The sequence below is a fragment of the Morone saxatilis genome, unplaced genomic scaffold (assembly GCF_004916995.1).
Source record: "Morone saxatilis isolate NCDOM2014 unplaced genomic scaffold, NCSU_SB_2.0 Contig5, whole genome shotgun sequence".
NCBI classification, from domain to species: Eukaryota; Metazoa; Chordata; class Actinopteri; family Moronidae; genus Morone; species Morone saxatilis.
The window spans coordinates 19159538-19175966 of record NW_023340095.1 but is presented as its reverse complement, the minus strand read 5'-3'; the positions used below and the strand labels follow the sequence as shown (position 1 = coordinate 19175966).

At 40.2% G+C, this 16429-nt stretch overlaps 2 protein-coding genes across 2 annotated transcripts in view; one reads left to right on the top strand and one right to left on the bottom strand.

The window, feature by feature from the left end:
• Nucleotides 1-6121, bottom strand: part of itgbl1 (integrin, beta-like 1) — a 43055-nt gene extending 36934 nt beyond the window's left edge. Inside the window, exons 1-2 of the mRNA XM_035676623.1 lie at nucleotides 5828-6121; nucleotides 2232-2434 (exon numbers count right to left, since the gene is read on the bottom strand). Coding sequence (XP_035532516.1) covers nucleotides 2232-2434; nucleotides 5828-5919 — 295 coding nt within the window. The 5' untranslated portion in view covers nucleotides 5920-6121. The remainder of the gene's footprint in view (nucleotides 1-2231; nucleotides 2435-5827) is intronic.
• A 2556-nt stretch (nucleotides 6122-8677) lies between these two features.
• The window catches only part of nalcn (sodium leak channel, non-selective), an 88638-nt gene continuing 80886 nt past the window's right edge, over nucleotides 8678-16429 (top strand). Inside the window, exons 1-6 of the mRNA XM_035677189.1 lie at nucleotides 8678-8778; nucleotides 12201-12312; nucleotides 12524-12585; nucleotides 13344-13484; nucleotides 13996-14178; nucleotides 16275-16358. Of these exons, the coding sequence (XP_035533082.1) occupies nucleotides 12544-12585; nucleotides 13344-13484; nucleotides 13996-14178; nucleotides 16275-16358 (450 nt within the window). The 5' untranslated portion in view covers nucleotides 8678-8778; nucleotides 12201-12312; nucleotides 12524-12543. The remainder of the gene's footprint in view (nucleotides 8779-12200; nucleotides 12313-12523; nucleotides 12586-13343; nucleotides 13485-13995; nucleotides 14179-16274; nucleotides 16359-16429) is intronic.

Below are 16429 nucleotides of genomic sequence, written 5' to 3'. Positions count from 1 at the left end.
TTATCAGTGGGCAGTTGTGAGAGGCAGAGATAAGAGAGCCGCAGGGAGAGAAATTGGCTGCCGATCTTAGACGGGAGACCATGCATGCTTCATGGGCCATTGAGCAACTGGGGGAAGGGGGGGTGTATTCTTCTCAATATGCTTTGGATATAATTCCTCGGCCGTATATGCACATGGGCATATGATTGTGTGAGAATGTGGCGGTGTGCGTGTGTGTGTGTGTCCAGTGTGCGTCTGGGTGTGAAAAACCATCCCTCTTCTGATATATCTAGGTTCCATTTGCAGTCTGTATACCAGTGAGTGAAACCCCATTATCAGACTGAAGCGGGGCCTTCTCGCTCCAGACTGCTGAACCATAATGAGCTGCTCACAGCAGCCAACTTGTCTACCCAAATAAATCACTCTACCCCACACGTGCACGCACATACACACGCACGCATATCTCCATTAGACCTGTTCTGGATGCACACATATCTCCATTAAACCCTGACACTCATAGCCCAGTGACCACAGAGGACACCAACCAAATGATGAGGGTTCTTTTTCCTTACAGCAACACAGAGGGACCAACCTCTCTCACAATTTCCAGGGTCTCTAATCTGATAAATGTCTTGATAACAGGTTGCAACCAGTCCTCCTTTACATACTCTGCCTTGATTGCTAGTTTGTTAGAGACACCTAGGTAAAAAAAATGCAGTCTAATACAATAGCCTTGCAATAAATCCTACCTCTGAGAGATCTATAATCTGAGTCTTTGGTGAAACTGTTAGGTGTAAACTTAAAGGTATGGTCATTTTAGAGGCTGTTTGTTGTGCACATGAATTGTGAATTGTGCTGTGGGGGATTGGCGCAATAAGCTGTAAACACAACATTGACATATTACACCATACCTTACAAAGCTGAATTTGTAATTTGCAAACAGTGGCTTGCCTACACATTGAGAAGAAACGTAGTAACATTAGCATTCATTTAGAGCCATGTTTCTCGCCACCTGATGAATAAAAGTTGACCTACTCCAAAAACAATGCTAATGAGAAGTGAGGGTGAGGGTAGACCACAGTAAAGTTGCAGGCCGTAAAACAAATGATGAGTTAAAAGACACTGTAAAGGTCTGATGGGCTGATGGGTCTGCAAGGTCAGATGATAACTCTTTGTGGGTTTGTCACCCTGAGCTATTCCTTTCACATTACATACAGTCGTTTGATTCATTGTTACTATAAAAATATTGATCATGGCAGCTTCAACAACAGAGCACCATAACTGCCTCTAAAAATGACCATAAAGTTCCATCAATCTAAACAATTTTCAGCTGAAAACGTAGAATTGTGACCATCATGAAGGTAAGATTTATTGCAGGGCTGTTTATTGATGCAATAGTTTTAACAAGGTGTACCTAATAAATTAGCAACTAAGTGTAAAATCCATATCACTTTTCCCTCTTGATGATGCTTATCTGATGATGTTCAGCCTGCTCAGTAAACTTTGTAAAGTTAAGTAAAACAATTAACCAACCACATTCCTTATTCTTTCCATAAAAATATATGAATTCTGCATTTGTCTTGACGAAAATGAATGTGCAAAGTGGAAAGTATCTCATGAGGCAACTTGTTCTTGAGTGTGGATGCACTCTCAAGTGTTCTTTTTCTAAGAGCTTGTAAAAATTTCAGGCAACAGGCTTAGTTCAAAGCTGTGCCTCCAAACAACAGCTAATGTCTTGGTAACGTACGCGAACCAACCAGCTGTCTATTACCAATGAAACCCTTTGAAGTGCTGCCAAGGTGGTGTGGGCTCTCAAACACACAATACAGCACCCCTCTGATTTGGCAAGAAAGATAGAGACACAGGCGAAACCAAAATACTCTAAATCCACTTCAAGTCTGTGAAATACATGTTTCTTTATTTGAATTCATATCAATGCATCTATGGAATATTGAAAGCCTAAACAAATCTTGTATTCTTCCAAGCACCTGGCTGAAATAGAAATAGATGCCTCTCTGGTGTGAGCCTACAGTGAGGAGCTCTGCTACATCGCTTACTGACCCATCACTAACAACCTTAGCCAAGTAGTAAAATATGTGGAGCCATGTGCCTGTACACTACTCTTCACATGAAACCTGGACAATCAAACTTTTATTAGACAATATGCCAATAAAACAGTGTTATCACATATCTTCCTATAACTCAAAACCATCTGGCTGTATTATGTGTCAATGCATATATCATATACGCACCATTGCAAGTTTTCCCATTATGTGTGGCACAGACCCAGTCGTGGCACTCGCAGCGGGGACCGTAGAACTTGCCCGGATCTGTGGCCTCGCAGAAGCAGATGCCGCAGTCACACTTGCCCCTCCCACTGCAGATCTTGCCATCAGGTGTCCTGCAGCGGCGCAGGGACGACTCTGTGGACAGCTTACACACACCACCCACCTGGCTGGGAAAAAGAAAGAAGGTCAGTTGTTATGCAGCTTTGGAAACTTCTGAGGTGAAGGATCAAGTGTGCTGCCACCTGTGTCTGTTTAAAATACCACATGTGAAGGAAAATAACTTTGCTGAGACATGGTGCAGATATGTCTACCTTCATACATTCAAGATGTTTGATATTTATAGCATTTATAGTTTGAACGCACACATTCAAGAAGAAACCATTAATTTTTTCTCCTGTGAACATGTATAGTTTATTAGTGTTAAGCTATCATTCACATACAAATCTGAGCAGAACATAAAATTGAATTTTAACTTGCTCTTCTTCCTGAGATGAAGAATAATGGAAAGAATGTAACTTCTCAGAGCACAGCCAGCCTGTTTGGGTCAATATCAGGAAAGGACAAACATTTGGGAATTACAAAATAACAAAATATGAAGGATTAAGCTAATAAATCAAACAAATGAAACAGCACAGAAACAACGTCTCCTTTCATTGAGCATGCTCCAGCAGCTGTTGCTGAGCTGTGTTCTGACACTGTGGGATCTCACTGTGATATGTGTTTCATTTGGATGCTGCCTGACATTCTTTTTCTATCTCTGCCCTCCCCGAACTATTCAGTTTGGAAACAGTAGACATATTTCAAACAATCAACAGATCAAGTGTTCCTGATACTCAAATTAAAATGAAATATAGAATGTGTGTGCTTCATGTGTCATTGGGGGGGTTATACATTTCACACAGGCCTCACCCAACGATGGCCTTTTTAGGACTCCTGGCCCTTTCCTTTGACAACATGACTAAATGACATTGAGACTACCAGTGGTCAAGCTGGCCCAGGCAGTATCCAAAACCAATCCTTGGTTCACTCACTCACTCACTACTCCCTATATACATTAGTTTACTCTATAGTGGACAGATTTCACACACTTAATAATCCTCATTTTGCATCATCACTGCCGGGTCTCATTCGTAAAATGTGGAGCATTGCATTGTGGGATTGTTAGTAGAAAGTAGTATACATGTCATGGACATTACTACTACTTTTTTCTTTCCATTGTGAGGGCACTATGTAGTGGATAGACTTTTACTCTTAGAAATTCAGACACTCAAATAAAATAGTGGACAATAAATATAGTTCACTGTGTAGTACACAGAGTGATTAAAGACACAACCTCTGTCTCCGCCGTCCACTATTTCATGCTGCCACATCCTGCTTTAGCCTCAGCTCATGTCAACTGATCTTCATCAGGATTGCTAAATCTGCTGTGAGCTTGTACTGCTGCTGTCAGGGTTGTCTAGTCTGCAGGGTACTTTTCTTGATTTAGCCTCAGCAGCATGGGACTTAGTCATGATGGGGTAGAAAAAATGGCGGGGGGCCCCAGCCTGGATGCAGGGTGGCGTTCTCCCTTCCTCCACATCATAGGGAATCTCCTCTGCTTTTTGCTAATGGCTTTTTTTTCTTGGTTAAGCTAAGAAAGTGGGGCATGTTAACCACCAATGTCAGAAAACAATTTCAGTTGAATTTAAAAGGGTGTGTTCTGCACCCATATCTGACACCTTTGTTTTTTCATAATCTGGTCTCAAAATATTCCCTGCAGGGGGTAAGGCAACGTTGGCCAACTGTGCGGCTTAGTCCCTCAGTGAGTCCTTCCTGTTGGGCTCACGATTTTGTCATTGCCATTTTATCCCATTGAGAAGAGCTCCATCAAACTGTTGCTGCTGTTGTACAACAGCAGATGTTCTTTTACAGTGCAGCTCAATGCATTTTTCCATCTGTCGCTTGGAAAAGAAGAAAAAATTGCATAGTTTGTGTCTGCTGTGTGTGCTCCAGCATGTGATATCAAACATATAACCTCTGTGAAAATGCACATAGCAGACACTTTGCATGTTAAAGTCTCACTTTAGAGGGCTGGATCAGAATTGGGATCCAACAAAAAATGTCAAGGGCCTAATATATATTTAGCCTAGTTTAGGTGGAGGTATCATCATCAGTTGATCAAATATGAAAATATGAATCGATCAATGGACTTATCCACAATACATGTGGTGAATTCAAGTAAACCCAATGACTTATTGTAAAGATAGTTCAAGAGGTCGAAGAAAGGAGGATTTAATGTAAACAACCAAATAAAGTGACTTCAAGAACTTTTCATAAAATAAAAAAAGAATACGCTACATATGAAGCTATGCATTGTTTTACAGCTTTTGTTTTTCCAGATAAACGCTCTCTGGTTCTATGATTTAAACTGTGACTTCTACACCAAAAAGTACAGGTGGAGCCCTACAACCTTATTCCCGACTCTCTAGGAAGCTGGATGTTGATTGGATGGAGCATTGCATGTACATGGAATAGCACTCCCTGACCTTAAAAGCCCGCCAGAGGACTTCGCCTGTGTTCTTACAACTGATGTTGCAAAACATAACCCTAATTATTGAGTGTTTCACACCTACTCTTTTTGGTCAAGTTGTTATGATGACATAGATTGTAAAAAACCATGGTAGATATTATTTGGATATACATCATTAAAAGAGAGGAAAACACTGTAATCACCTGGATTCTTAAAAGCTGTTGCTTTCTGTAGTAAAGCGAGCATGGATTTGACATTGGTGTCCAATAAATTCCATGTACTGTAACTATAATATTTATGTATAATCAGGACACAGTCACGGTGAACCTGCAGCAAACACCCCTCTGTAGCTGAGTCATATGGCAACATTTACAGTACTGCTGACTGCGGTTTTCCTGGTAAAGTCAAGGTAAACAGAAATCAACCTTTTCCGCACATATTTTCTTCTTTCCTTTATTCTTTCCGTTGTCACACTTGATTCCAATTAAATGTAATATTCAAAAAAATAAATAAAGTTGTAATGCAAAAGTTTAATAATCCTGATTTTATAAAAAGTAGTGTTTTGTGGATCCTCCTTTTTTCCCCCCGTTTTGTTTGTGGCTACAAATGATTGCTCAGTAAAAGCTTTTGAACGACATAACACTCGCAGCAGCCAAAATGTCAAGCCAAGCTTCTTTTGCACCGAACCCACAACCACGAAAGCTGTCATAACATTGTTACGGTAATTCACGTCAGCTGAGGTGTCTAAATGAAATAAATGAATGTTTTTTTAGTTTTAAAAAAGTGCGATATGCAAACGGTAATAATGGAAACACAGAAGCAGACTTTTTCCCCGTGACTTGGCATGCAGAGTTATTGGCAAGTAAAGCAGCATAAAGAAAATGCACAAAATAACTGCAAACTGTATGTATAGGCACTCCTTAAAACTTTTCAACATTGTACTCTCAAAATGCTGTCTTTGTCAGCAAAACTCTGCACCTCCCTCTTCCTTCTTGCTCTCTAGACTACCCCAAAATAAACATGAAAAAAACAAAGCTGTGTGGAAACTCACCTCACCGATTGTAACAAAGTGTCCTCCACGGTAGAGAGCAGAATCAGAAACAACGGGACTAACATGGACTGTACCAAAACCTCAGTGTGCATGTTTAAATCCCACAGAAACCTGAAGTAAAGTAGCTTGAAGGAATTTCCCAATCTTTCTTTCCTTAAACAGACAGGACAGGAAGAGAGAGAGAGAGAGAGAGAGAGGAAAAAGAAAAGGAGAGAAGGAGAGAAGGAGCAGCAGGCTGGCCTGAACTGGCTCAATCCCTTCAGAGGCCAACAGTCCTCTCCATACAAGTGCCTTTGATTAGTCTTGACTCTCAGACACAGTCCTGGGCAGGAGCTGGAATGGGGAAAACTGCCAAAATGAAAAGTTAAGTCACCAGTTTGAGATGTAATTAGAAGCAGACTGGGATTTTTTTATGTTTTGTCTTACTTTTCCCCTCTTTCTTTTCCAGATGATCGCTCTATTGTGTCCTTTTGATGTTGTTAATTATAAATGAGAGCCAAAATAATTTTTCTCTGAAGACGTTTGACATGTCAGAATAGGAAAGGTGTGAAAAATCTGATAAATGATGGCTGAATTCTATTTAGCTGCTTCAGTTTTAGGTTTCCTGAAGGGTCCAATGCTGGCTCATTGTCACAGTCATGGCTTACCGGGCCAATATTATTTTTATTAATAACACCTGTGCTTTTCCTACATGTCACAATTGAGAATAAAGTGTGCTCAAAACAGTAGCCCACTGCAGGGATGATGACACACACACTTTGATTGTGATCTGAAAGAACTAATTTCAAGCAGAGTTTAATGCAAAGATGTTTTCTTGGCAAGTCACAGATATTTTCCATTAAGTGACAGTCAAGACACTACCATCCAATCTGGATCAGAGTCAGAGGAGTAACAATGAATTAGGCATTGCATAAACTGAAGCAGCACTGAAGTTGTGCCTTTTTTCACAGCAGATATATTTGACATTGTAGCACAAGTGTAATGAACAACATTAAAGATGGCTGCACTCTGCTAAGTTTTGCTGTCTCCAAGGACAAAGTCTTGTGAATAGGCTAATGGATCACTGGTCTTCCTTAGTGGTGTTAGTTCCACCTTCTACGACATATCCAGATGTCTGCTGAAAGACCTGTTAACTGATTGACATCACCTGCATCATTCATACTTCTTATCGCTGCGCTGATAACCGCATGCCCTCGACTACCCCCACATCCTCCTTATGTGCTGAGGTTTAGTGTTTATGTATGTGTTTGTTAAGGGGATGATTACTTCCCTCAGCATAATCCTTGTTGCTGTTGTTTGGGCTATTCAGAAGATAATTAAAGAGCAGAGGCAAAATCCAACAGTATAACCACTGGCTAAAAATGGTCAGTCCTTGAGCCAAGTGCTTCAGACTGAATTAGAGTATTTGTCAGCATTGTAATGAATGAAACCAAGTGTAAATTCTTGAATTTAGTTGTATTTTATTTAATTATTTCGAATGATTACACTAATAAAGCGGTCCTGGGAAGGCTGAGTTCATCGACATGTTCAAATAACAATAAGTAAACACTGCATAATGTGGGAAACTTTTTTCTTGCCTTCACTGAAAATTTTGCAGTTACTATGTCATTTAAATTAACGGGGCAATTTTCATCCAGTATTCCAACATACTGGTGCATTTCTAACAGGAGGAATTGCATAACAGGAGGAATTGCAGGTGTGAATGCTGGATGTTGAAAGGCTGATGCTAAACTGCAGCTCTGGCTTTAAAATGTATGAAAGATGTAGAATATTTTAAGGTTCATTGAAAAGCTGACACTGAAATGAATTGCTGACTTTAATTTGTATGAAAAATCAACTAAAGGAATAATGGCTCAGAGCTAAACTGAATTGCTGCTGGTTTTATTTCACACAGTAGTACGCTGTTTGTGCAGCATTTTTTAAATAAAGAAATCTAACATGCAGTTTCCTTTACTGGATTTGGAAACAATAAATACACTTGAATAGTAATAAGTAAAGAGTTTAATTAAAATTTACAGTTTTCTAGTCTTAAAATAAATTTTAGGTTGGTTTATGATCCACGGAGCAATGTAGTGGGAAGGAGTGACCGTATGGAAAAGGAGCGGGTTGATCCAGAGTCTGGAATATCTTCAAAGATCCGGTGTCAAAGTGACTTTCCTGTGACAGACCGACAGACCCAGGTTCAAAAGTTTACCAAGGAACAGAAACCAAACATTTACCTCATTTGTGATGGTTCCAATACGTTGGAAATGTATATTATTTTAATCCTGTGCAACATTAACACTCACTGAAGAAATAGTAATAATAATGATAATCTCTCCAGCTTTCACTATAGCCTATGTATAAATCAATTTTCAACTTAACCTCCAAATTAGGCAGCATTTAAACTACCTGACACAAGCTCAGTCATGTTCACTACACACAGCAGACTGAAGTGGCTCTTTCAGCATGCACCTTTGATCCCACAGGAACTCTACACACTCTGAGCTGACCTGGCAGCACTGTAGTCAGCTCAACAATTTATCAAACATTTAATCAAAAACTATTTATTTTACCTGGCAAACTGAAATATGTAGAAAAGCGCTTCTTTACAGATTAATACTAAACTAATAACATGATTTATGACTTTGAAGGATGGCAATTAGCCTATAAGAGAGAAAAGGGCTCTCATAAAAAGAATAAAAGCTTTTTTTCCTGAAAATATTGTATGTACTTCTTCATATAACGGAGGTGGTAGTCTGCCACGATTTATCGTCACAGCTCTAAACCATCACCTTCGACGGTTACCATGGAGACGGCGGCGCGCCTCCGCTGCATGAGCTGGCGCTGTTGATGTGATTGCAACCTGCGCGCTCCCGCACTCTCCCACACGATCCCTACTACACACACCCGGAAAACAGCTGAAGTATTGGACAGGACGAGACACGGCAGATAAGGGAAATCCTCCTCTCGTAAGTGATCCAGTATGTTTTCTCAATGTGCGTCAACACTCGTCGTGTATGTAGCTGCCGCGCTTTAAGGATGCACCTGACGCTTGGTGCTGCTGCGAGCTAGCTTGCTGCTTCTCCAGGAAGTGGAGGGGTGAGCGTCCTCCGGAGTAGGCCTTGGTCAAATGTTGTCGTGTATTCGCTTCACTATCACGTGGCCAAGTTGTCATGTATCGTATAAGCTTCGTGTAGGTGAGCTACGCTTGCCCACATTTTTTTGTTGTTTACATGCTGCGTTTAGCTTGTGTTTTTTTTGGCCAACTTAGCGCCTTAGCTCTCATCCGTTTCCATAGTAACCTTGGCTGGCTCCGCGGATGTCATTCATTCAGCTTTCGGTCTCGGTGTGGATTTGTGTTTCTTGATTGACATCCGCTCGTGTGACTGCCATTTTACACGACGTGCGGTCGGTCGTACGCCGCAGTCGGCTTGTGGTGAGCTGTTGAGGAGGATGAGCACTTTCACTAAATGATGGTAGGTCTTCTTCACAGTCGCCCACTGAAGCCTGCGAGGCCATAGTGTGTCAGCCATAGTGTGTCAGCCATAGTGGGGCCTTCACGTGTATGCTGCATGACCCAGGGTTAGTTTGTAACAATAACCCAGATAGAATATGCCCATACATAATACATCATTAAGACAATCTTTGTGAAATTTGCCAGCAGCATTGACAGCTGACCACTCTTTAAAAGTACTGCACACATGACAGGTTTAATGCTGTTAGATAACATTCTAACATGCAAATGAAAGAAAGGTATTAAAGATCCCCTCCAGACATGTATTAAGACATAATGCTGTACAAATAGTCTGCCTACCTCATTAACAATTTCAGAATCTATGAATATGCAAATGTTGTTAGGTTTTCCTACTGAACACAAGATGTCTCCTACTTCACTGTAATGTCCAATATCAGCGTATGCACACTGGCAGCTTCAAGTTTATGAATCACACTTGTATAAGTTGCAAACTGGACTTGACTTGACTTCCAGACTATTTGTGATGTCACAAATCATGCTCGTAGGCCCGTCCCTTAAAATCAGATTTCAGATTTCCATTTTAGCTGATGATTGTGAAAACATTTTTCAATCAGCTGATTGTTTTGGTTTTATGGCCCACAACTTCACTGTCGTAGTTCACTCTCACTGTTTTCCTTCGGGTTATTTTCAGATGCAGCTGCTTTCAGCCAAAGAGCTCCGACCAACCCACTGTACGCTTCCTGCTCAGCACCAAACGGCAAAGTTTGCTCTAAATAACATCATTGACATACTGTACATACTGTCACCTAATTATACAGTCTATGATTATCACTTTATAAAGTTTATATTGAATGTGTGCCGAATGTCAAGCAGACATGGAGCGATGTCAGCATTCATGTGGAGTTGTGGCCACCTCATGAATAAAAACCAAATATTCATTCTCCTTTTAGCTCTGTCTCCACCAACCACTGAAGGAAATATCTTCATATGTGGCTGCCAGCTAGTTGCTAACTGTTTTCTGTCTGTGTCTGTCTTGGGCAGGTAGTGTACAGTGGGTTTATCAGGGCGTTTTTCACAATGTGGCACCGTACGTATCACACTTAATTATTTAAACCATTCTTCATATAAAATATTGATACGTGCAGCTTAAAATCAAATCAAACATGGAAATGAAAAGGGAGGTGAATGTTAATGTGCCCACTGTATGCCCACCTCCTCAGGAGCTCTTTAAGTGCACCATTACCTTGGAAATGTCTTGATCCTCACCATAAATCTGAGACCAGTTTGTATAAACACCTAAATTCCACTCGAGGCTATGGTAGAGAATTAAAGTGTAAAAATGTTCTGCCCACATCGACCAAACTTTTTCCTGTCTGTTGTAATTAACATGATACTGCCAGAGTGCACTCTTCAAGAATAAAACTTCAGCAAAGAAAGTTTGCAGGCTCCGACAAATACTCACAGTTACAATTAATCTGCCCAGTGATCGCATCCTGCCCGTGAGGAACATGTCCTCTCTCCAAATGGGAAAGTAATTGCAGTCTTTGCCACCTATACTCCCACATAATAGCACTTAGACCCTGTAATTTTGTTTTCACTCTTCCTCACGTCTCCATCTGCATATGTTAAGTGTAGCAATTACACTGGGAAATTGCTACTAACTACATGGGGTTTATAGGATGGACAGTTTCTTTTCTTGGTAAGAGCATAAAAGGAAACAAGGGTGATACAGTTGCATTGTTCTATCTACATCCTCATCCTAACTAAGCGTTTTTGTTCTCATGCTTGGACTTTTTGGGTCTCTTTTTACTTGCAAAAAGGTGTACAACGTTTTGCGCCATTCAGGTTTTGTCAAGATGTCACTTTTAGACAAAAAAGATCTTTGTTGAATTTCAGTCAGTTCGGTGCAAAATCGAACTTATTTAAGTCATTTATTCAGTTTAACATGTTAGATTTAGACAGTCCATGAAAAGTTAAAAATAAAGAAAACTTGATATGTACTTCAGTCACTGACCCACCAGTCAATAAGGACTACCAGACCTTGCCTTTGTCACAGCACCCAGGCAGCTAGACAGAAGGAGGCCACGCAGGATGGAAAGTAATTTAAACAATATTTTATTTGAAACTAAGACAAAAGCAACATAATAAATGAACCTGTAGTCTGTAAGTAAGTTGTGGTTGCAATGTCTAATGTTTCAATGTTGAATACCAAAAAGGAGGTAGATTATGGTGAGAGAGAGAATGAGGAGCCAGCATGGTTAGATGGCTCTGCCCACCTCTACCTGCAGGTAACCTGCAAAGGGAAAGAACACACTTTTTCATGTTTGTTGTATGTTGTATTGAATTTCACTTTGATTCATTAGCGCAGTTATATATCAGTGCTGTTTTTCTTGAAGGATTGGTTCACCCAAATTACAGAACATGCAATTCTCATATTCCTATATGGTCAGATTTCTGTCTCTGAGATGTCTGACTCTATTCCTGTATAATGAAGGTGAATGCATTTAAGCTTGCGGTGATCAGAAGAATGACATTGAACAGCGAAGTCTCTTTCCTGAAAAAACAATTTTACATTAAAACAGCTTTCTGACAAAGAAATAGTTGGCAGTGTGTTCTGTGGATTATCCAGAGTGAAAGGGGCATTGTTTCTAGAAAGAGATGTTTATGAACATGAAAGAGATGTGCTGGAAGCCCCACAGACATTATATTGGAGTGGTGTCAGAGATCTCAGGAATTTAAAAAATGGGTAATATATAGAACCAAAGCATGCATGGCTACATACCACTTAAGGTAAGACAGAAAATCTGTTTTTATGTAAGTTGGGTGGACCGAATGTATTGTAGCACTTGTGAATATGTTGTCTCACCCGTCTCTACTGCTCTAATGACTGCTACCATTCACTGACTGCTGCCACAGGACCTCCAGGCCTTTAGGACATTCTCCTTTTTGCATCTCTAGTCTCTCTCTCTGGTTGGTCTCTCCACCCCTCTGTGACCTGGGGATGAACGCACCAATGAGGAGCCTCACAGTGAGTCCCCCTGGTCCTCCTCCACCCCATCTTCTTCTTTTTCCACAACACCTCAGTCACTCACTCACTCACTCACAGAGTGTGTCGCATATATGCCTTGATGTCAGACGTGGTGGGCATTCCTGTCTCTATGAGCGTACTGTAGATGTGGGTAGTGTACTGTACACCATATAAGCCATGATGTTGACTAACTGTTGTGTGTTATTTACAGGGTATGCCTGATCGCATGTTATGTGCAGTGCTGGAGCAATTTCAGCTTTACTTTTCCCTTTGGTATGTGCGCTTTGTCTCCATTCAGAGTGTCATTTCTTCTTGTGTTCTTATGTTGAAACAGCCTGTACACTTTTGTTTTTCTGCATATACACATGCACACAAACATACACGGAAACATGGACACATGTAGGTAACACCAAGTCAGGTAGACAGTAGGTTAAACAGATTAATCTACTGGTGCCTTCACTATGATAAAGATTATGTATGATCTTTTCAAATGGTAAGTTACTGGAGCTGTTCCTATGTGAATACACTTGTCCTGTGTTCCATGTGTGCTACGTTGTGTATCACGGTGGCCATTCAACAATGCAACACATGCTTAATTTTAAAGTACATACCTCTGTTCTGGCAATTCACGTCAGGGCAGTTTATTTTGCTGAATGCACATCACATTATACGGAAGCTTTATGCTGCATGTAATTCCATCCAGAAGCCACTATTAATACACAGCTGATTTTGTAATGTATTTGAATATCAGGTTAACCTGAGCTAAGCTTTGTACAGTTATTCATTTTTCAAAGAAGTCTACTGTTTTTAATCTCAGTTATTGTTAAAGTGGCCATACATGGCAAGCTAAGTGCTTCGCCTCTGAGCTACATTAAGTACACATTAAATGTATCTATTCAGATTAAAATCCACATGATTGGAGTTACAAAAAAGTGGTACTGCCACTGCCCAGACTTGGATGCAGCCAGAGTGTTCTCCTGCTCCTCATTTAGCTTTGGTCACTGTGTGGTCCGCCTCCCTCTCTCTGTCAGATCCACTCTCTGTATAGCACGGCCAGCCCCAGCATGCTGAAGAGGAAACAGAGCTCACGGGTCGAGGCCCAGCCTATGACTGATTTTGGGCCGGATGAGACCCTCGCAGACAGCGCTGACATCTTCTGGATCAACAAACCAGTGAGTGTACTCGAATGTGTGTCAGAGTTGTCTTACCCCAGTGAAATCCTGCTCTCTGTTCCAAAACAATGAGATGGAAAAAACAAAAAACGAAAACTCACCAAAACCTTCTTTGTTAGTATTTCAACATTCTTTCACCAACCCTTAATTCAACCAATGTAGATGTGACGATATGCAAAAAATGTAAGCTAACTGTGTTCGTTTTTGCCACTGACAGGCTCAGATTGTTATTCATTGTCATTCAACAAAATAAAACTCACCTAAACTGTCTCGAAATAAATCCTTAATTCACCGTTGTAGATGAGAAAAACAGCAGTTTCAGGCACTCTGCTCATCTGCACAGGGGGCAGACTGGCTATGTAAAGAAACCTGAAACAGGCTACGATACCAACATAGGGGGAGGGAGTGTGACGTCATTCTCTGCTCAGGATGCCATGACTGTACTATATCTTTACATAGCAAAACTTACTTACTGTTTGTCAATATTTCTTCTTTTGTCCTCTTCCTGCAGTGGGTGCACTCTCTGCTGCGGGCCTGTGCCATCATCAGTGTCATCTCTGTGTGTATGAACACCCCCAAGACATTTGAGCATTACCCTCCATTGCAGTATGTGACATTCACGCTGGACACGCTGCTCATGTTCCTCTACACCGCCGAGATGATCGCCAAGATGCACATCAGAGGAATCATCAAGGTAACTACTTCAAACAAATACTGACACACATTTGCATTCCACAGTACTGACGGTAGAGCAGGGAGGGAGTTGAGTCAGTCTCCTCCTCGACAAAATAAGAATCTTTGTGTTTTTACTACCTTAGAATGAGCATTTTACATTTCTACAAAGTAAGTGGCTCCATGTGCAACCACCATGTTTCTATAGTAGCCCAGAATGGACATACTATGGCTCTAGATCAGGCATTTTGTGTTTTTACATTCTTACATGCTTGGATGTCTGAGCTGTATTCTGATGGTTGCAATCTGCAACTTCACTTCACTGCTAGATGCCACTAGATCCTACACACTGAAATTTCACAATGAAATACCAACAAAAATACAAAAAACTAAAGCAAAAAAATGCTGTTTCATTGTGACTTGTCAAGTCTCGCAAGTTATTTAATAGATTTCAGCAAAACAAAATCATATTTGATCCTTTAGATAATGGCAATTTTCTTTATTTTGTTCCATTTTGTCCTTGCATTTGTGGCTTAGTAAGATATCTGAAAAAGGTAGGAAGGAATTTGAATGAAAGTTTATGGTATTGAACTGATTAGCTATACCTTTCCTGCACCTTTCAGTCAACCTCTGCATTATTGGGGAAGACAAACTATGACTGGAAAAGATTCCTTTAATTCTCAGACAAAGATCTACAAAATATATTTATCAGAAAAATATATTTATATTTATATTTCCAAATTAGGGTATAAACTGTGCAAAACAATGGATATTTACTTTCCTTTGTAAAAGTTAAACTGTTTTCGGTAAATATAGTGGATAAAGGGAAGTCCGAACTTCCACTGAACAAGCAAAGACCTTATTGACATATGTTGGTCTTTAGAGGTGGGGCCTGCCTTTCTGTGCCACGTTCACTTTAAATTCAGCCTTACTAGTTGTATTGAGCTCTAAATTCAGATGAATCAACACAATTCAAGTCTGAGGTAGACAAATAATGTTCTATAGAAGCATCCAGGAACAGACAGCTGGCAGATGAAAGGCCCATAATTACTGCCATAAAAATTGTGGACAGCTTAATTGTCAAATCAAGGATAACAAGCAGTGAGGCACTGGAGGACACAGAATTAGAATCGCCAGTGCAGGAAAACAGCATGACAATGGGAACATTTCTTCTACTTTTTCTTTCTCTTAATGTTTCTTTTAGTTCTTAAAGGCAGATAAAACCCACCTTTGTCTGTAAAATGGGGAGTTGTTTATTTTCTGTGTATGTCAGGTGAAATTCAAGTTGACGCACATTTGAATTTCCAATTTTTCTAAATGTTAAGTAAAGTGAGTGAGAGTGGATATACCATTCAACATCTCAATAACCTTGTGCATTTTATGTATTGACATTTGGAAGTTGTATTTTGTAGCTAGCCGATAAAATTGCCCGCACAAACAAATGAGCCACATAGCCTGGTAAAGTAATTGCATGCTTTCGCTCTTGTCAGTGTGTGATCAAACATAGTCTTATCTGTAGAGTGTTTCAGAACAAACCCTCTTATTTGCGGCTTCCTGTGGAAGAGTGACCCCCTAAGAGCTTCTTACAGACTCTCTCTCTCTCTGTAAGTGGTAATTAAGTACGCCCCTTTTTGCTGGCCCCATGGCATTTAGTTTTTTCACACTTCTGGGGTTTAATCATTTTTGTCTTATCATGTTGAAAACGGGGCTGTTTGAATATTGTGATCAGTCAAAAATAACCACAGATTCTGTTTGTGTTTTCCCTTGAACATTGCTATATTACTTTTTCACACAAAGGCTTTGGATCATAATAAAAGCTTTCTGTGTCAGATTTTCAGAGGGTGATGGTTGGCACTTGATATGGGCAATTTTCCGAACCATAAAGACTAGCATTATTAAAGCTTTAAAAGCATGACAGGATGTTTTATAATTGGTAGAATATATCATCTTTCTTGAAAAAATATGGCCTTGGATAATGATGATGATCATATTCAGTTGTTTATTTTTTATTTTTTCCTCCTTTCCATATTTCTTGCTTCTGCTCTTCCAATTATTCTCTCTCTTCGCCTTTTAGACTCCCCGTTGATCTCCCCTCTTGCTCTCTTTCTCTCTGCACAGGGGGATAACTCCTATGTCAAGGATCGCTGGTGTGTGTTTGATGGATTCATGGTGTTTTTCATCTGGGTGTCCCTGGTGCTGCAGGTATATTACAACATTTACAATTAATTAAGTTTTTCTCAAGTTATATTACCATTTTTTCCCTGCATGTGTTT